Consider the following 20,888-nt stretch of genomic DNA (forward strand, 5'->3'; position numbering starts at 1 on the left):
ATCAAAGGTTAGTAATTAATTTTATCTCTTTCTGCTTTTTGTTACTCCTCTCTTTGGCTGGAAAAATGGCTGTGTTTTTCTGTGGCTATGTACTGACCTAACATAATTGTTTGGTGTGCTTTCGCCGTAAATCCTTTTTGAAATCAGACATGTTGGCTGGATTCACAACAAGTGTAGCTTTAATTTGGTGTCTTTCATGTGTGATTTCATGAAAGTTAGATTTTTATAGTAATTTATTTGAATTTAGTGCTCTGCATTTTTACTGGCTTTTGGCCAAGTGGGACGTTAGCATCCCACATATCCCAGAGAAGCTAACAAACAGATCACCGACCATTTTGAATCCCACCGTACCTTCTCCACTATGCAATCTGAGGACAGGAAAGACTGAACGTCTACTTCTCAGCATAACATCTATGATTTGTCCTTCTGTTAGTGGAATTAAATAATTCCTCTAATGTACTCATTCATTAAATTCAATCTGTCTATTTATAAGAATTTGTAAGATACTTATTAACATAAAATAGACAGGATACAGTCTTATTAAAATTAGATAATAGTATTTATTCTCGGAGCACGCTACCATTTGATCATAAACAACAGGTTTATATACAAGATATGACGTCATAGGTTACAGAATAAGTCTCCTTGTCCTGACTAATAGAAAACAGGTTCAAAAGTTCATTCCAACTTCCCAGCGCACACACATGACACACAATATAATCTATTCTCCTGAAGGCTCACTATAATTTATTACCACWTTAGCAGACAACTCAAGATAATGGAAGACCTAAAAAGTTACCCACAGCCTTATCTAAACATCTCAGGGCTAAGTTGGGTCAGTTCAACCATAGTTTAACGACCCTTTCTGCTTATTTTATAACCCACAACACAAATCTCTTTTCACTAGGCGTGCAGAGTTCAGTTAGTTATAGTTTTATCTAAAGCTAGAAATTGTTTTAATTATTTATTAACAAAATTCCTAACACCTTCTCAAATAAATATATTTTTCTCTCCCTGATTTGCTTTGGGTTCTGTGTTATTTAAGAATAACATCAACTGCTAACATGACCTTTAAGCAGTCTCACAAAGAATGGCATAGGACTGTTGTAATAACACTAAACAGCGATTGTGTTGCAACTTTTTTTCATTCACCCTAAAAAGGTGAAGTCTTAGAAAAACTTTTGTATGTAGCTGTCTGAAAAATAATATTCGTAGACAATTACAATAAATGGAAGACAAAGACGAATAGAAAGACAAAGATAATCACTCAGTACCTCATTTAATTCACTTTTGAAACCACTTTTTTTACATACATTGATGACATAATCACCATGGCTTTGTTGAATACTTGATTCTGATCAGTCAAATGGGAGTGGATGTGTTTTAGATAACAGTTTGTCAGACTCAGAGGCGTCATGCCCTCAGATTGATTTTTGTTGTTGTTGTTGTTTCTCTGTAATACTACCAGCCACCTAGCAATTTTATGAAGTTGGCTTTAGCTAGCCCAGATAGTTATGAGATTGGGAACCTAACCATTTCGGGCTATCAATCAAGTTAGAATAGCTAGCTTGTCTAACTATCTTAGCTGGCATGCCTCCTGGCAAGGTTGGCAGACTTTAGAAAAGCAAGCAATTTCTAAATGTACTGAATAAGACTCACATTCCTTTCAATCTTTTACCCAGATTTATACAGAAAAGTAAATTTAGTTTCTTTAAAAAAATAACCACCAGTCAGGAGGATACAGACAACTCAAGAGGTATGATTAGATATGCAATTAAGAATTAAGCATAATGATTATGGCTTTGGTTTGCAGGAAAAATCTGTTTCAGGTGTTTGAAAAATACAACATTCTTCAACTTCTCAAATTCTCCACCCCCCCAGCAATCCTCACGTACTTTGTGCCCCTCAGATTTTTGGGGTGCCTGCATGACGCCTCTAGTTACAGTGACGGAATGACTAGTGGCAACACCTGTCAAACACTCCCCCATGTTTGTTTGACCTTCTGTTTCCAAAACCAAGTTAGGGCTAGATTCAATCCGTATCGCAGAAGATCCGAGTTATATCTTGATTGAAATTTAAAGGCAATGTTGCCGTGTACGTGGAGGCTGCATTCACGGTAAGCGCTGCATATGTCGGCTCAATCAGAAATGACCTTTACATTTTAACGCAGATCTTCCGTGATACTTCCACAACATGGATTGAATCCAGCCCTTAGACACAACTGGATGAATGATTGTTAATCAGTTGGCAAGTAAAGCTACCTGCCAGGGAAAAATGTCTGTTCAACATACGGTTTTGGTACAAGATAAATGTGTGTTTCAATGAGACAAAAACGAATGAATGAATTAGAAAATTGAACCAACTAGACATGTTGATGTATGTTGAGTAATGAAGAAACTATGTTGACTCAATCAAATTCTGCCTGGAGGGTAGCAACTTCAGATGATGGCAAGTATCCATGGCCAGTAGACATTGTACAAGTATGAACAGAACAGACTATTTGGTTGCGCAGTTCTATGAAAATAAACCACTTTGGAGGGACTTCTTGGCGCACTACACCCCCCATCACTTACTTGTTCTATTTCATTTTGAAAACATACTTTTGTCATAAATGTATTACCGGTCACCACATATATTTGGAATGTCTGAATAAATTCATGCTTTTTACATTACTATATAAATATTGAATAACCTGGACATATTACAAAAACTATTCTCTACAATGCAGACAACTGTACCAAAGTTAATCTAAAACACACACACACACACACACAACAATATCACATTGATAGCCAAATCATTTTCTAATCAATTCTATGGCCAAAAGAACATCAGGGTTGTGTTCATTCAGCACCAAACTGAAGAAAGCCGACTGAAAGTTGGAGGGACTACCTGCACTGGTCCAGTAAAAAACAATTGTTTGTTTTCCGTTGCATAGCGGTGTTTCCTCATGAACACAACCCAGCTCAAAGTTGTGTCAGGCCAGTGTATGTCAGCAAGAATGGCATGGACATAAAAATGAAGGTAGACAGAAAAGCAGAAAAGGTTGGATCCCATAGTCATTTTCACACAGTGGGTCTCATTTATCAATCGAGTGCAGCACACATTTGTGTTTAGGTTAATAATGTATATTTTTTCACGAACATTTCAGTTTCCAGAAATATTTTTATGCTCAGTTAGTTATTTGGTGCACACAAATACCCCCCTTACAGAAAAAACACGATTTCACATGTAGATAGATATGTGACATTTCTCATGTGAAAATGTGTGTTTTTGGAACACGTCACATGATCACATTTTCACATGTGATCACATGAAAATGTGTTTTTAGAACACTTCAGGTGATCCACATGTGGCTTTTCCGCAATGGCCTTTTCAGAGAACTAGAACTCGTTAAGAAGACCAAAATAAATGGCAACATTTAAGTTCCTAACTACTGACAGTATCATGTATGCATTTGGACAGTAATAATTCAAATATGTATTTAAAAAAAAAACTTGTCATCTCATAATCAACAAATTATTCACTTGCTGTTTTTTTCAATGATGCTTGTCCTTGACTCACATTCTCCTTTAAAATAGATTAAGGTACTTATGCATGTTTGATAAGCATGGGTTTTACAAATTCATTTTCTAAACAACAAATACACAACATTTCTGTCCATGTGAAGATTGAGGCCCACTGACTGCTTTTCTGATTGGCATATTGCATACTAAACATATTCTTAGGAAATAAAGGATGGCATTCAATCCAATGCGCATTATAGAGCAGTGCAGCCGACAATGCACCTTTTAAAGGCAACGTCCCAGTCATTTGCGGAGAGCGCATTCATGGTAAACGCTGCCGATGTCGACTAAAGAGTGTGTTGCTCTATAACACACCTTATATTGAATCCCGGCCAAAGTCGATACAATAACAAAAACAAAGTGCACATTGAAAATTGTACAATAAACTTTATCACAGTACTAAAAAGGGTATTTCAACTAAAAATGATAGTTGGATTAAATGCGGTTTATTTAAAATGGTATGGTTATTTTGAAAAATTCACCATGGATATAGGAACATGTTGATTGGCAGGAATGGCCACGTAATGGTATCTTTAGGGGGCACAATGTCAAGTCATGACTTTTAGTTAAAGTTCCCCTTTAATGCCTTGTATGGCTCCTGAGTTCCATGCATTTGGATATATTTGAAGAGGAAAAGCTACAAGTAAGAGTATAATATGTTTTGGTCAATGTACAAGAATAATAAAGAAGAAAACATACATAACATCAATACGACTAACTTTATAAAAGCCCTATGACTACATGTTCTATAGCACCAGAACTGTATAAAAAATGTCAAGTGATCATTTGAGAATCATTTCTTAAAGGCACTTAAACATCATGCATTAATGGCTGAAGACCGTGTTTATATAACAAATTGACTTGACCATGGTTCTTGCCATTTCATGTGTTAAGCATGGGAAAAAAAGTTGAACAAAAATTTGGGTGGTACAACACCATTTGACCCTCTGAAATATGTCCTCTTGAATGTTGTGCCTTACATTACTCTCAGTGAATACGCCTAATATGTTTTACAGTATACTTGTAACCTATATTTTTCACTTCCAAAATATCACACTGTCGATGAAACAGATTCTCATCGCATTTCTGAAACTTGCTCTATATCACTGAGATTTGTCTCTGTAATAAAAAGCGTTTACACTAATTATTATCATTATCAATACCGTATACTTATTTGCACAAACAAATAAATCAATTGTCACAATCACAATTCATTATTCCCAAAACTTCAAGTGTAATACGGGAATTCAAACTGAATTATATTCATAACATATTAAGTACTGTATCCCCTGAGACATTGCCATGTACCACCAGATGACAATCAATCAGTCAACGTTTAGAGAACTGTATGTTCTATCACAATAACAATGTTGTTTTCTTGATTCCAGTTTAGAGCTAATTTGCATTGGTCAAGGTCATTATTAGTTCACAAATGTGTAAATGCAGCATTTCAGGCATGCAGCAGCTCAGATTGAGGCATCCGGATCCTTTCTTTGCATCTGAAGAGATCCAGTGAGAATTGGTGACACTTAATCACAGGCATTTCCATACAAACAAACTGTGTGCGAGAAACAAAAGTAATATTAGTAATAATTATTTTTGAATCTCATAATTTTATATTATATTCCTTTTATTCGGTTCAAACAGCATAACAGAGTAAATAGTCAAGCCATCCATTTTAGTGTGTAATATTGGTTCCCTGAAGGAGGGGAATGGAACATAACACCAGGGTCGAGTTCGTTAGGGAAGTTTTGCAACAGAAAATTGGTACCTATTGAACACTACCCAGATAGTTCCACTAGTATAGCCCTGTCCTCATTGCTCGTTATGGAGAGTCTAAACTTATTGTGCCACATCCTTATATCCCTTGGGAAACTTTTTGTTACATCTGACATCTGTGGGATATCGCATACTTAAAGTTGTCTCATTCCCCTCCCTCAGGGAACCATGGTTACATACATGTAATTATTTTTTATTTTACTTACCTGCAGTCATTGCCACCTGCACTGATCACATATTTGTCATCGTAGGAGAAACGAATATTTGTCACATGAGCCGAGTGGCCGAAGTAGCGCTTGTGTTTGGCCTATGAAAGGATAGATGTTTAATAGTTATATTATTATAAGTAGAATAATTAGTATTTCAACTGCAGAAAATATACATATTCACATTCTCAAGTCTAAGACTATGGGGTTCATTTTATAATATCAATAAAATGGGTGTACATTGGTAGTCACACAGAAAATGCTTACAAATTTTTCTATGCATGGAAAGTCAAATAGCTTGACGAGGCCAAAGTCATCCCCGGTGACTACATTGAGGCCGGCATGAGAGACGCAAGCACAATTGACATCAGCCTTTTCAGCATTTCGCGGCCACACCCCCAGCACCTCATCTCCTAGTACACTGTGAAAGCAAGCAGAATGGTTGTGTTTACTGTAAAAACGTAACGTTAATTGAAAAAAAAATATATGGCATAATATTGGGGATGGTCTGTACATGTTGAATACTGTCATTATATATTTATTATTATGATCGAAGTTGAGTCATCAAATGGAATAATGTGTATCATCAGTGTACTTAAGTGATAATGACTTCTGGCACAAATCAATATAATACATATCAGACCCAGAACCAAAACTCATGTGCGCTGGTCAGCTAAATGTTAACGGTCCGTCATGACAGACTAATAAAACACAGAGGTAGAAAAGTTAACATTTTAGAGTGTCAAGCAGCTAGAAATAAACCCGTACCCGGCTCCACGAGGGGGCAAAATGGGGCTTAGCCTCCTCAGTTGAAATTTGTGCCCCATCAGTTTAAGTTTGATGTCCCTATATAAAAATATCAAAACAGTTCAAATGATTGAGTGACAGGTTGCTGCAAAATCTGTATCTCCGCTGCGCTGTGTGCGCTGCAGTGTGTGTAGGCGGGCTTTAGAAAGCCACTGGGGAGCAGGGTTTCCGTTAGCTGGTAAATTCTGTCTTTTTGGCCGACAAAATAAATGAAAAGCCGATAAATACAGTTGTAGCCAGCCAAGTTGGCCGGGGATGCCCTGCTGCCGAGGAGAGAGAGAAAGGAGGCCTTTTTCATTGAAATTAAACAACATTTAGAGAGTATGCCTATAGTGAAAAGCCTATAAAAGCAAGGCTCCAGACTGCGGCCATAGGTCTCATTGGACAGTAGGCTACAACTGCAAAGTTTTTGGGGATATTAAATGTACTGTTAGATTAATAGATGGCTACTATAAGTGGTATTATCTTTAGAGTTAGTTATCTAACTCATGTGTTTTGAGTTTACATACTCAGGTGGTGAATTGGCCCCAAATAAATTAGGTTATGATTTAGAGTACATAAAGATGCATGCAAATTCCTTTTTACTGAACCCCCCCAAAAATTTGAAAATTCAGGAACACTATTTTAACAGTAATAATATAACAACAATAGCATAATTGTCTACCCAAAATGCATGACAATTACTGGATTAGGTTGCACATTAAAATATTTAGAATCAAAACATCACAAAATTATGAAATAACGTATTTTTTCAATACCATCTCAGTAGTCTATTACATAATTTTTTGTAAATCACTGTGTATTACTTTATAAGATGATAGGTGTACTAATGCGTTTTGCCTGAAAACAATTGGTGCGACCAAATCATGGGCTGATGCCACCAACTGAAAAACTTGAAATTGTTAGTCTGGAGCCCTGCTACAAGAGTTTTAATATTGCAGTGGACTCGCTATTCCCGTAGGGTGTAATTTTGGAACATTAATTTATAAATGTTTTCGTATTTTATCATTATTGTATATCATTGTTATTATTGTAGGCCTATTTATGAATCCAAACCAGTTATTTTTTATATGCAAAATGTGTTTTGTTTTATTTTGTTAAAATAAGATTGATCTGTCTTTTTAATTGTGTGCTCTGTATTTAGTTGAAGATTATAAGTAGGCCTGTCATAAAATAAATATCATTAGCCTATTTCTGTCATTTGTTGGGTAAGTTAGACACTAGCCTTTCTTGGTAATTGCTGCAATATAGCCGGTTCAAAACCTTTGTGAAGGTTTAAACCAGTTCACAAGTGTGTTTTTTTTCATTCTGTTGAGCCGTTTTCTTTGGCCAAATTAAGTTCCAACTGTAATGTTGGGTTTGCCGCAATATAATATCCTGCTCGTTTTTCCCTAGAAACAATGGCTTGAATTACTTTTGAAATTACTCTTATAAAGTTTAGAAACTTTTGCGAAGGTTTGGTGTGAGTATTAGCCTAATATACTGCAGGCATATGGTATGAAGGCAGTGCGCACAGGCTCTTTAAATGACTGACAGCTAAACTGAGGTGTGGATTAATGCCAGCTACACCCATGTATCAGCGGAAATACCGTTCAGCTGACGACCGAAGTCAGCCTGCAGGCACCCGGCCCGCCACAAGGCGTCGCTAGAGCGCGATGAGCCAAGTAAAGCCCCCCCGGCCAAACCTAACCCGGACAACGCTGGGCCAATTGTGCAACGCCCTAAGGGACTCCCGGTCACGGCCGGATGTGACCTAGCCTGGGATCGAACCCCTTAGACCGCTATGCCACTAGAGAGGCCATTCTCTTTTTTAATACTTACGCCAATAGGCCGATGCATGCAATGCCCTGATGTATTTAGTGCTCAAATCTCTGTCAGCTGAACCATGAGGTGGACAATTATTGTTTTAGGAAAGTAAAAAACAATAAAACAATAGGCTATAACAATAGGCTATATTTCGAAACACAATTAAGTGTTTTTGTAATTAGTTATAGACTGTTTTTAAGGACACTGTGGCTCTTCAGAAAAGGTAAGAAAACAATGTTGCTGGTTGTTTTTTATATCAAATCTTGCTTTAGTTTTTAGGTCGCTGTACATGGTGCTGATAGAGCGCAGCAGAGATTTTCACACCAACCTGTCACTTCTTGGTCAAAAGCATTTGAACTTAATTGTATTGTTGTATAGCGTGATATAAGAAAAATTCAATATCATTTCAATGCAAGAACTTTAAAAAACGGTGCCCCATCGCCGATTTCAAATGCCCCCGTGGTCATTTTATCCTGTCGCCGGTCTGAAGAACACATTTTTAGTTCCCTGAACATTGTGGAAAAGTTCATTTTTCAAATCGCCAAATGACAACCTTTAGGGAATGTTACGGGAACGTTCTGTGCAAGCTGTTTTAGAACATAAATATGAACCGATTACAACTGTAATTGACCTGTTTTAGACCGTGAAGCATCTTACCTAGTCCAGGTTGCCCAAGTGATCCTTTCAATCACAGATTGCTCAGCTACCATCTTTCCTGATGGTACCTCATGGACCTGCCGACTGTACGTACCTGTGGATACCTGTAATGACATCCCACGCAATTCAGCTACTGTGAGGTGAAGAGGTGTTGTAAACAATGGATAACGTAATAACACAGGTTAATGTAATCATTTTCAGTAATATAACTTTTTCATGAATAATCAAATTAAACCAGTTAAAAAGGGGCAATCTGGGGATTGACACATCCATTTTTCGGACTTTAAAATGAATAACGTCCAGCCATTGATTCTTGAAGAATATAAAAGTCTCATGAGCTTAGTTCAGTAGTCTTACTCCAACACAACCCGAAATATAAGCTTGTTTCACTCCACTGTTGGTAAACAATGTCATTGTAATGAAACACAGTAAAGGCTTTAGCTATCGTTTTGATCTCATAATTGGCTCATCCTTGCATTCATAGCTCCATCTATGAATTTGAGAGTGGATACATTTCTCAAGCCCCATCCTTCCGTTGTTTACTAAGAAAGTGGCGGGTTACTGCTTTATTGCTGTTTGAAACGCAGATTGCCTCTTTAATAATAACTAGATAACATAATAAAGCTGTTGAACAGATAACGTAATAACTTTTCAGGTGAGTAAAACATTTATTACCACATCATTCAATTAACTCTATGCTAGGTACAGTGCATTCTGAAAGTATTCAGACCCCTTGACTTGAACTCGTTTTTCTCCATCAATCTACACACAATACCCCATGAATGACAAAGCAAAAAATGGTTTTTAGAAATGTTTGCTAATTTATAAAAAAAAATATATAAAATTGAGACCCTTAACTCAGTACTTTGAGAGTACTTTGTTGAAGCACCTTTGGCAGCGATTACAGCCTCGAGTCTTCTTGGGTATGATGCTGCAAGCTTGGCACACCTGTATTTGGAGAGTTTCTCCCATTCTTCTCTGCAGATCCTCTCAAGCTCTGTCAGGTTGGATATGGAGCGTCGCTGCACAACTATTTTCAGGTCTCTCCAGAGATGTTTAATCGGGTTGAAGTCTGGGCTCTGGCTGGGCCACTCAAGGACATTCAGAGACATGTCCTGAATCCACTGCTGTGTTTGTCTTGGCTGTGTGCTTAGGGTCGTTGTCCTGTTGGATTGTGAACCTTTGCCCCAGTCTAAGGTCCTGATCACTCTGGCAGATTTTCATCAAAGATCTCTCTGTACTTTGCTCCGTTCATCTTTGCCTCGATCCTGACTAGTCTCCCCGTCCCTGCAGCTGAAAAACATCCCCATAGCAGGATGCTGCCACCATCATGCTTCACCGTAGGGATGGAGCCAGGGCTCCTCCAGATGTGACGCTTGGCATTCAGGCCAAAAAAATTCAATCTTGGTTTCATCAGACCAGATAATCTTGTTTCACAGAGTCTGAGAGTCCTTTAGGTGACGTTTGGCAAACTCCAAGTGGGCTGTCATGTGCATTTTACTAAGAATTGGCTTACATCTGGCCACTCTACCATAAAGGCCTGATTGGTGGAGTGCTGCAGAGATGTTTGTCCTTCTGGAAGGTTGTCACATCTCCACAGAGGAACTCTGGAGCTCTGTCAGATTGACCATTGGGTTCTTGGTCACCTCTCTGACCAAGGCTCTTCTCCTGATTGCTCAGTTTGGCCGGGCGGCCAGCTCTAGGAAGAGTCTTGGTGGTTCCAAACTTGGGGACCTGGGGCCTCCCGAGTGGCGCAGCGGCTGTGACAGGGAGACCCACGAGGCAGCGTACAATTGGCCCAGCGTCTTCCGGGTTAGGGGAGGGTTTGACCGGCTGGGATTTCCTTGTCCTATCGCGCTCTAGCGACTCCTTGTGGCAGGCCGGACGCCCGCAATCGGACTTCGGTTACCAGTTGGACGGTGTTTCCTCCGACACATTGGTGCGGCAGGTTAAGCGAGCAGTGTGTCAAGAAGCAGTGCGGCTTGACAGAGTAGTGTTTCGGGGGACGCACGGCTCTCGACCTTCGCCTCTCTCGAGTCCGTAGGGGAGTTGCTGCGATGGAACAAGAATGTAACTACCAATTGGTAAAAAAAGAAATAATATCCCAATGCCCCGGCGCAGTGATTGGGGACATTGCCCTGTGTAGGGTGCTGTCTTTCGGATGGGACGTTAAACTGGTGTCCGTAAGAGTAGGGGTGTTAACCCCGGTGTCCTGGCTAAATTCCCAATCTAGCCTTCATACCATCATGGCCAACTAATCATCCCCAGTTTACAATTGGCTCATTCATCCCCCCTCATCTCCCTGTACCTATTCCCCAGGTTGTTGCTGTAAATGAGAATGTGTTCTCAGTCAACTTACCTGGTAAAATAAGGGTAAATGTGGTACCCTTCCCCAGATCTGCCCCTCGACACAATACTCGGAGCTCTACGGACAATTCCTTTGACCTCATGGCTTGGTTTTCGCTCTGACATGCACTGTCAACTGTGGGACATTATATAGACAGGTGTGTGCCTTTCCAAATCATGTCCAATCAATTGAATTTACCACAGGTGGACTCCAATCAAGTTGTAGAAACATCTCAAGGATGATCAATGGAAACAGGATGCAACTGAGCTCAATTTTGAGTCTCATAGCAAAGGGTATGAATACTTATGTAAATAAGGTATCGTTTTTTTATTTGCAAATAGATTTGTTTTTTTGCAAACTTGTTTTCGCTTTGTCATTATGAGGTATGGGTGTAGATTGCTGAGAATTAAAAAAAAACATTTTTAGAATAAGGCTGTAACGTAACAAAATGTGGAAAAAGTCAAGGGTTCTGAATACTTTCCAAAGGCAATGTACATTTTAAAAAATACAAATAAAACACCTTTATATAACCAGGTAGACCAGTTGAGAACAAGTTCTCATTTACAACTGCGACCTGGCCAAGATAAAGCAAAGCAGTGCGACAAAAACAACACAGAGTTACACATGGGATAAACAAACGTACAGTCAATAACACAATAGAAAATCTGTATACAGTGTGTGCAAATGTAGCAAGGAGGTAAGGCAATAAATAGACCATAAGTAATTACAATTTAGCAATTAACACTGGAGTGATAGATGTGCAGATGAGGATGTGCAAATAGAAATACTGGTGTGCAAAAGAGCAGAAAAAACATATGGGGATGAGGTAGGTAGTAGGTTGGTTGAGCTATTTACAGAGGGGCTGTGTACAGCTGCAGAGATCGGTAAGCTGCTCTGACAGCTGATGCTTGAAGTTAGTGAGGGAGATATAAGTCTCCAACCAGTGATTTTTGAAATTCGTTCCAGTCATTGGCAGCAGAGAACTGGAAGGAAAGGCGGCCAAAGGAGGTGTTGGCTACGGGGATGACCAGTGAAATATACTTGCTGGAGCGCGTGCTACGAGTGGGTGTTGCTATGGTGAACAGTGAGCTGAGATAAGGCGGAGCTTTACCTAGCAAAGACTTATAGATGACCTGGAGCCAGTGGGTTTGGCGGCGAATATGTAGCGAGGACCAGCCAACGAGAGCATACAGGTCGCAATGGTGGGTAGTATATGGGCCTTTGGTGACAAAATGGATGGCACTGTGATAGACTGCATACAATTTGCTGAGTAGAGTGTTGGAGGCTATTTTGTAAATGACATCGCCGAAGTCAAGGATCGGTAGGATGGTCAGTTTTACGAGGGCATGAGTGAAGGAGGCTTTGTTGCGAAATAGGAAGCCGATTCAAAATTTTATTTTGGATTGGAGATGCTTAATATGAGTCTGGAAGGAGAGTTTACAATCTAGCCAGACACCTAGGTATTTATAGTTGTCCACATATTCTAAGTCAGAACCGTCCAGAGTAGTGATGCTAGGCGGGCGGGCGGGTGCCGGCAGCGATCGGTTGAAGAGTATGCATTTGGTTTTACTAGCGTTTAAGAGCAGTTGGAGGCCACAGAAGGAGTGTTGTATGGTATCGAAGCTCGTTTGGAGGTACGTTAACACAGTGTCCAAAGAAGGGCAAGATGTATACAGAATGGTGTTGTCTGTGTAGAGGTGAATCAAAAAATCACCCGCAGCAAGAGCGACATCATTGATATATACAGAGAAAAGAGTCGGCCCGAGAATTGAACCCTGTGGCACCCCCATAAAGACTGCCAGAGGTCCGGACAACAGCCCCTCCGATTTGACACACTGAACTCTATCTGAGAAGTAGTTTGTGAACCAGGCGAGGCAGTCATTTGAGAAACCAAGGCTGTTGTCTGCCGATAAGAATTGTGATTGACAGAGTCGAAAGCCTTGGCCAGGTCGATGAAGACGGCTGCACAGTACTGTTTTTTATCAATGGTGGTTATGATATAATTTAGGACCTTGAGCGTGGCCGAGGTACACCCGTGACCAGCTCGGAAACCAGATTGCATAGCGGAGAAGGTACGGTGGGATTCAAAATGGTCGTGATCTGTTTGTTAACTTGGCTTTCGAGGACCTTAGAAAGGCAGGGTAGGGTAGATATAGGTCTGTAGTAGTATGTGTCTAGAGTGTCTCCCCCTTTGAAGAGGGGTATGACCGCGGCAGCTTTCCAATCTTTAGGAATCTGAGACGATATGAAAGAAAGATTGAACAGACTAGTAATAGTAATTTGCCAAGAGCCACCTCTCAGTTTGTGAGAACTAATGTGAGGGCTCCCAGTGCACAAAAACATAGATTGAGGAGTGCTCTTTCCAATTGATCAATTATGTCTCTTTTTCCTCTGCAAATATTTAAGCATGAAAATATTATCCCGTCTTACCTCGATGTACTTGCTGTCAGCCGAAAAGTCCATCTGGATGACAAATCCAGCAATGTCCTTGCAGTAGCCAATACGGTTGAGTGAAGGACCCAGAGTAAGGTCGTAGAAGTCCACCGCGTTGTCCACAGAGCCCACTGCTAGCAGACGGTTGTCCGGGCTGAATCTTTATAACAAAGAATGACCTGATTAATCCTGGACATAGATTAAGCCTAGTCCTGGACAAAAAAGCAAGCTCAATGGAAAATCACCAAATGTGCATAAAGAGTGGTAGATTAAAGAGTGGGACTCCAAATAAAAAGGCAAACAATGGAGCAAATGCATCCATTGACATTTTCAAATGCAATAAGTACTGGCTTTCTATGATACAGTGCCTTCAGAAAGTATTCACACCCTTTGACTTTTTCCACATTTTGTTGTTACATCCAAAATTGAAAATTCATTCAATTTAGATTTTTTCTGTCACTGATCTACACACGAAACCCCATAATGTCAAAGTGGAATTATATTTTTTAGAAACTTTTACAAATTAATAAAAAATTAAAAGCTGAAATTTCTTCAGTCACTACGTATTCGACCCCTTTGTTATGGCAAGCCTAAATAACTTCAGGAGTAAAAATGTGCTTAACAAGTCAGACAACAAGTTGCATGGACTCACTCTGTGTTCAATAATGGTGTTTAATATGATTTTTTAATGACTACCCCATCTCTGTACCCCACACATAAAATTATTTGTAAGGTTAAGCATTGAATTTCATGCACAGATTCAAAAACAAAGACCAGGGAGGTTTTCCATTGCCTCATGAAGAAGGGCACATATTGGTAGATGGGTAAAAAAAAAAAAGCAGACATTGAATATACCTTTGAGCATGGTGAAGTTATTAATTACACTTTGGATGGTGTATCAAAACAACTAGTCAGGGGGCTCTAGAGGGTGATGACGTGACTGGTGGCAGCGTGGTAGGCACACTTTGTCCTATGAATTAATCACAAAAATTGAGGATTAGCTGATAACTACAAAACAAAGCATTCTGGATAATATAGAGAATCTGGAACTATTTATTGATCAGTATTTTGATATGCTTGAAAAAGAATACATCGAATACATCGAAACGAACAAGAGAAGACCTTCCCTCGAGTTCTGCGAGCGAAACAGGAGGAAAGCCGTCGTCTAAAATTCCAAACTTAACATTGGAGGGGGACGTTTTTATAACTACGTCTCCATAAGATAGAGCATTGCTTACAAGCATGAGAGAGCAGTTACAAAAACTGGATCTATTGCCTGGGCTCTTGGGGGAGGTTGAGGCCTAAAAAAAGAGGAATGGATTACAGTAATAAAATGATGGAAGAAATACGAGCGGAAAATAAGATATTGAAAACTACCGTGCACTACGGTATGATAATAAAACAATTAAAGCGAATTACTTGATCTAAAGTGCAGAAGTATGAGAAATAATATTGTTATAATGGGAATAGAGGAGGATGAAAACAAAAACTATCAGTCAACGATGGAAAAAGTCAAGGTGTTCATGAAACGTAATCTCAAGATGACGGACGAACAGGTGGAAACAATTGATTTTCGAAGAGCTCACCGTTTTGGTAGCAGAGCAGAGAGAAGGCCCCGTCCGATCGTAGCTATGCTAACCCACTATAAAATGAAAATGTCCTTGTTACAAAAGGGTAGGGAATTGAAGAACACCCCATTCTCTATTAATGAACAATTTCCTCATGAAATAGTGGAGAGACAACGTGCCCTGTACCCCAATTTCAAAAGGCTCCGAGCAGAGAAGCAGAATGTTCGTCTAGTGGTCGATAAATTATATGTAAACGTGGCTGTGAGTGTAGCTACCTCCTGTTGAAGTAGTCCCCTATACATATTTGCACCACATTACACAATACACATATGGATTCATTGTTTTTTTTACAAAAACAATTATTTTGCATGAACAACTTTTTTTGTTTTTATTCATGCATTATGGAACCGTGGACTATGTGGACTTAAAATAAGGTTGGATTTATGGTAATGCAGAATGGGTATGATGAACTTATCCTGTTTCTATAATAGGCTTTATGGACCATTGGACTATATGGACGTAATATCAGGTTTTGATTTCGAGGAAGGCGAGGATGGGTTAGGCTGACCTTTTTTTTTCTTTATGATTTTTTATGTATTTCATTCGAAGATTGTACATTAGAAATACCAAGGTCGTTTTTTTGTTGTTTAATATGATACAGTGGGGCAAAAAAGTATTTAGTCAGCCACCAATTGTGCAAGTTCTCCCACTTATAAAGATGAGAGAGGCCTGTAATTTTCATCATAGGTACATTTCGACTATGACATACAAAATGAGAATTTTTTTTCCAGAAAATCACATTGTAGGATTTTTTATGAATTGATTTGCAAATTATGGTGGAAAATAAGTATTTGGTCAATAACAAAAGTTTATCTCAATACTTTGTTATATACCCTTTGTTGGCAATGACAGAGGTCAAATGTTTTCTGTAAGTCTTCACAAGGTTTTCACACACTGTTGCTGGTATTTTGGCCCATTCCTCCATGCAGATCTCCTCTAGAGCAGTGATGTTTTGGGGCTGTTGCTGGGCAACACGGACTTTCAACTCCCTCCAAAGATTTTCTATGGGGTTGAGATCTGGAGACTGGCTAGGCCACTCCAGGACCTTGAAATGCTTCTTACGAAGCCACTCCTTCGTTGCCCGGGCGGTGTGTTTGGGATCATTGTCATGCTGAAAGACCCAGCCACGTTTCATCTTCAATGCCCTTGCTGATGGAAGGAGGTTTTCACTCAAAATCTCACGATACATGGCCCCATTCATTCTTTCCTTTACACGGATCAGTCGTCCTGGTCCCTTTGCAGAAAAACAGCCCCAAAGCATGATGTTTCCACCCCCATYCTTCACAGTAGGTATGGTGTTCTTTGGATGCAACTCAGCATTCTTTGTCCTCCAAACACGACGAGTTGAGTTTTTACCAAAAAGTTCTATTTTGGTTTCATCTGACCATATGACATTCTCCCAATCTTCTTCTGGATCATCCAAATGCTCTCTAGCAAACATCAGACGGCCCTGGACATGTACTGGCTTAAGCAGGGGGACACGTCTGGCACTGCAGGATTTGAGTCCCTGGCGGCGTAGTGTGTTACTGATGGTAGGCTTTGTTACTTTGGTCCCAGCTCTCTGCAGGTCATTCACTAGGTCCCCCCGTGTGGTTCTGGGATTTTTGCTCACCGTTCTTGTGATCATTTTGACCCCATGGGGTGAGATCTTGCGTGGAGCCCCAGATCGAGGGAGATTATCAGTGGTCTTGTATGTCTTTCATTTCCTAATAATTGCTCCCACAGTTGATTTCTTCAAACCAAGCTGCTTACCTATTGCAGATTCAGTCTTCCCAGCCTGGTGCAGGTCTACAATTTTGTTTCTGGTGTCCTTTGACAGCTCTTTGGTCTTGGCCATAGTGGAGTTTGGAGTGTGACTGTTTGAGGTTGTGGACAGGTGTCATTAATACAGGTAACGAGTGGAGGACAGAGGAGCCTCTTAAAGAAGAAGTTACAGGTCTGTGAGAGCCAGAAATCTTGCTTGTTTGTAGGTGACCAAATACTTATTTTCCACCATAATTTGCAAATAAATTCATTAAAAATCCTACAATGTGATTTTCTGGATTTCTTTTCTCATTTTGTCTGTCATAGTTGAAGTGTACATATGATGAAAATTACAGGCCTCTCTCATCTTTTTAAGTGGGAGAACTTGCACAATTGGTGGCTGACTAAATACTTTTTTGCCCCACTGTATGTCCTAATTGCAGAGGTTGGGTATATTATGACTTAAAACCTGTTATATAGTGCGGCCCTTGATTGCCGATGTGAATCGGAATGATTAACTTTTAAGATAAAACATAGTCAATACGAATAGATGTATTATAGGGCTAGGATAAAGGATTGTATAATTAGAAACCTGCCTAGGGTCTCTTTTGGAATAGGCATATACAATCCTGAAATAATTGGTATTACCCTTTTACATTTAAAAAATCAATCTCAATATAAAAAATGTAAAGGATGATTATTCTTCCGATACACACCGGCAAATGGATGGATTAGGTATTGTCAACAGGGTTGTTGTCTCTAGTGTGTGTGGGCTGCTTTTAACAGTGGGATAAAGTGATTCAAATTAACGGTAGAACTAATACAATAATTGCCTTATGGAAGCACTTCTCTAAGCGAGAGAAAGGTATATTATATATTTCTATATAAGCAATTTATGCTAAATGTTATATTCTTGATCCTAATGATATAGGCCTAGGTGTAAAACAGCCGAGGTGATAAAGCAACGACCCTGGAATAAAAATCATACTGTTTAGGGTGGAGAGAGGGTTGGTTTTACAAGTTTACTCGATCTGGATTGTCAGTACTGCATGTGTTCTTGGCTGTCATGCCGTGGCTGTGTCAGAATCGATGGTGAGTTGAACTTGAGTATTCCTTCCCATAAGGGAGTGCCTGGGGTTGGGAGTCATTAGTGGCTGTTAGAATCTATGTTCCTTATTCGAGGAATACAACAGGATAGAATGAGGACAACATGAAATATGTCTTGCATGTAATGGGCATAAAAAAGGGACTGGTCTTGCCATATATTTACAGTTGAAGTCGGAAGTTTACATACACCTTAGCCAAATACATTTAAACTCAGTTTTTCACTTTTCCTGACATTTAATCCTAGTAAAAATTCCCTGTCTTAGGTCAGTTAGGATCACCACTTTATTTTAAGAATGTGAAATGTCAGAATAATAGTAGAGAGAATTATATATTTCAGCTTTTATTTCTTTCATCATATTCTCAGTGGGTCAGAAGTTTACATATACTCAATTAGTATTTGGTAGCATTGCCTTTAAATTGTTTAACTTGGGTCAAATGTTTCGGGTAGCCTTCCACAAGCTTCCCACAATAAGTTGGGTGAATTTTGGCCTATTCCTCCTGACAGAGCTGGTGTAACTGAGTCAGGTTTGTAGGCCTCCTTCCTCGCACACGCTTTTTCAGTTCTGCCCACAAATGTTGTATGGGATTGAGGTCAGGGCTTTGTATTGGCCACTCCAATACCTTGACTTTGTTGTCCTTAAGCCATTTTGCCACAACTTTGGAAGTATGCTGTCCCGATTTCAAATAGGCTTTTCAGCGAAAGCACTACAAACGATTATGTTAGGTCACCACAAAACTAAAAATAATCATAGCATTTTTCCCAGCTAATGATAGCATCACAAAACCAGAATAGAGATAAAATGATTCACTAACCTTCGATTATTTTCATCAGATGACACTCATAGGACTTCATGTTACACAATAAATGCGTGTTTTGTTTGATTCAATTCTATTTTATATCAAAAATCTGCGTTTACATTGAGGCTACAAGAATCACTAAATGCAAAACATCAAGTGACTTTGCATAGCCCGTCGTTTCAACATGAATACTCATCATAAATATAGATGATATACAAGTTATACACATTGAGTTATAGATATTACTCTCCTTAATGCAACCGCAATGTCAGATTTAAAAAAAACTTTAAGGAAAAATAACTGCACGCTATAATCTGAGACGGCGCTCAAATTAGAATATCACAGCTGCAAAGATAGCGTCACTATAAACAACAAAATATATTATAAATATTTCATTACCTTTGTTGGTTTCGATCAGAAGGCTTAGCAGAAACTCCAGGTCCACAATAAATGTTTGTTTTTGTTCGAAAAAATACGTTATTTATGTCCAATTGTTAGCGCGTTTGGTAAACATATCCAAACGCTAATTCTGGTCAGCTTCATATCGGACAAAAACTTCAAAATGTGATATTACCGGTCGAAGAAACATTTCAAACTAAGTACTGAATCAATCATTAGGATGTTTTTAACATATAGCTTCAATAAAGTTCCAACCGGAATATTCCTTCTGTCTGCGTGAGCCTGGAACGGCAGTGGCTTGCATGCGGAAGAGGGATGTTACGCGAGTGCCGCTTGATGGACACCTGAATGATTCTGCTCTCATTCTCTCCCAGAATACCATAGAAGTCTCACTGGAATTTCTATTTATTGCTGACATCTAGTGGAACCCCTAGGCAGTGCAAACCCTGCCATACGTCATTTGGAATTCTTTTGGGACTCTGTTGAATACAGACAATCTCAGATTTCTGACTTCCGGTTTGATTTCAACTCAGAGATTTGCCCTGCCAATATGAGTTCTGTTAATCTCAGAGAAATAATCAAACCGTTTTAGAAACTTTGGAGTGTTTTCTATCCAATATTAATAATATAATGCAAATATTAGGAACTATGACTAAGGAGCAGGCCGTTTGAAATGGCACCTTTCATCCAAGCTACTCAATACTGCCCCTGCAGCCATAAGAAGTTTTTAAACAGCTTGGAAAATTCCAGAAAATGATCTCATGGCTTTAGAAGCTTCTGATCGGCTAATTGACATCATTTGCATCAATTCCCATGACATCATGGGAAAATCAAAAGAAATCAGCCAAGAACTCAGAAAAACAAATTGTAGACCTCCACAAGTCTGGTTCATCCTTGGGAGCAATTTCCAAACGCCTGAAGGTACCACGTTCATCTGTACAAACAATTGTACGCAAGTATAAACAACATGTGACCACGCAGCCGTCATACCGCTCAGGAAGGAGATGCGTTTTGTCTCCTAGAGATGAGCGTACTTTGGTGCGAATATGTGCAAATTAATCTCAGAACAACAGCAAAAGGCACTTGTGAAGATGCCGGGGGAAACCAGTACAAAAATATCTATATCCACAGTAAAACGAGTCCTATATTGACATAACATGAAAGACCGCTCAGCAAGGAAGAAGCCACTGCTCCAAAACCGCCATACACAATACATGTATGTTTTGACTACGGTTTGAAACTGCACATGGGGTCAAAGATAGTGCTTTTTGGAGAAATGTCCTCTGGAATTAAACAAAATTGAACGGTTATGCAAATAGACCATGTTATGTTTGGAGGAAAAAGGGGGAGGCTTGCAAGCCGAAGAACACCATCCCAATCGTGAAGCACGGGGGTGGCAGCATCATGTTGTGGGGTGCTTTGCTGCAGGAGGGACTGGTGCACTTCACAAAATAGATGGCATCATGAGGGAGGAAAATTATGTGAATATATTGAAGCAACATCTCAAGACATCAGTCAGGAAGTTAAAGCTTGGTCGCAAATGGGTCTTCCAAATGGACAATGACCCCAAGCATACTTCCAAAGTTGTGGCAAAATGGCTTAAGGACAACAA

The 20,888-nt window shown here is 39.4% G+C and overlaps 1 protein-coding gene across 2 annotated transcripts in view; it reads right to left on the reverse strand.

The window, feature by feature from the left end:
* Positions 1–1,260: 1,260 nt before the first annotated feature.
* Positions 1,261–20,888, reverse strand: part of LOC111960770 (echinoderm microtubule-associated protein-like 6) — a 65,244-nt gene continuing 45,616 nt past the window's right edge. For both annotated transcript variants that reach the window (XM_023982983.2, XM_023982976.2), the window contains 5 exons: positions 13,599–13,761; positions 8,822–8,925; positions 5,819–5,972; positions 5,552–5,652; positions 1,261–5,124 (listed from right to left, as the gene is read on the reverse strand). In XM_023982983.2, the coding sequence (XP_023838751.1) occupies positions 5,100–5,124; positions 5,552–5,652; positions 5,819–5,972; positions 8,822–8,925; positions 13,599–13,761 (547 nt within the window). In that variant the 3' untranslated portion in view covers positions 1,261–5,099. The remainder of the gene's footprint in view (positions 5,125–5,551; positions 5,653–5,818; positions 5,973–8,821; positions 8,926–13,598; positions 13,762–20,888) is intronic.

This window comes from Salvelinus sp. IW2-2015, linkage group LG1 (assembly GCF_002910315.2).
Source record: "Salvelinus sp. IW2-2015 linkage group LG1, ASM291031v2, whole genome shotgun sequence".
NCBI classification, from domain to species: Eukaryota; Metazoa; Chordata; class Actinopteri; order Salmoniformes; family Salmonidae; genus Salvelinus; species Salvelinus sp. IW2-2015.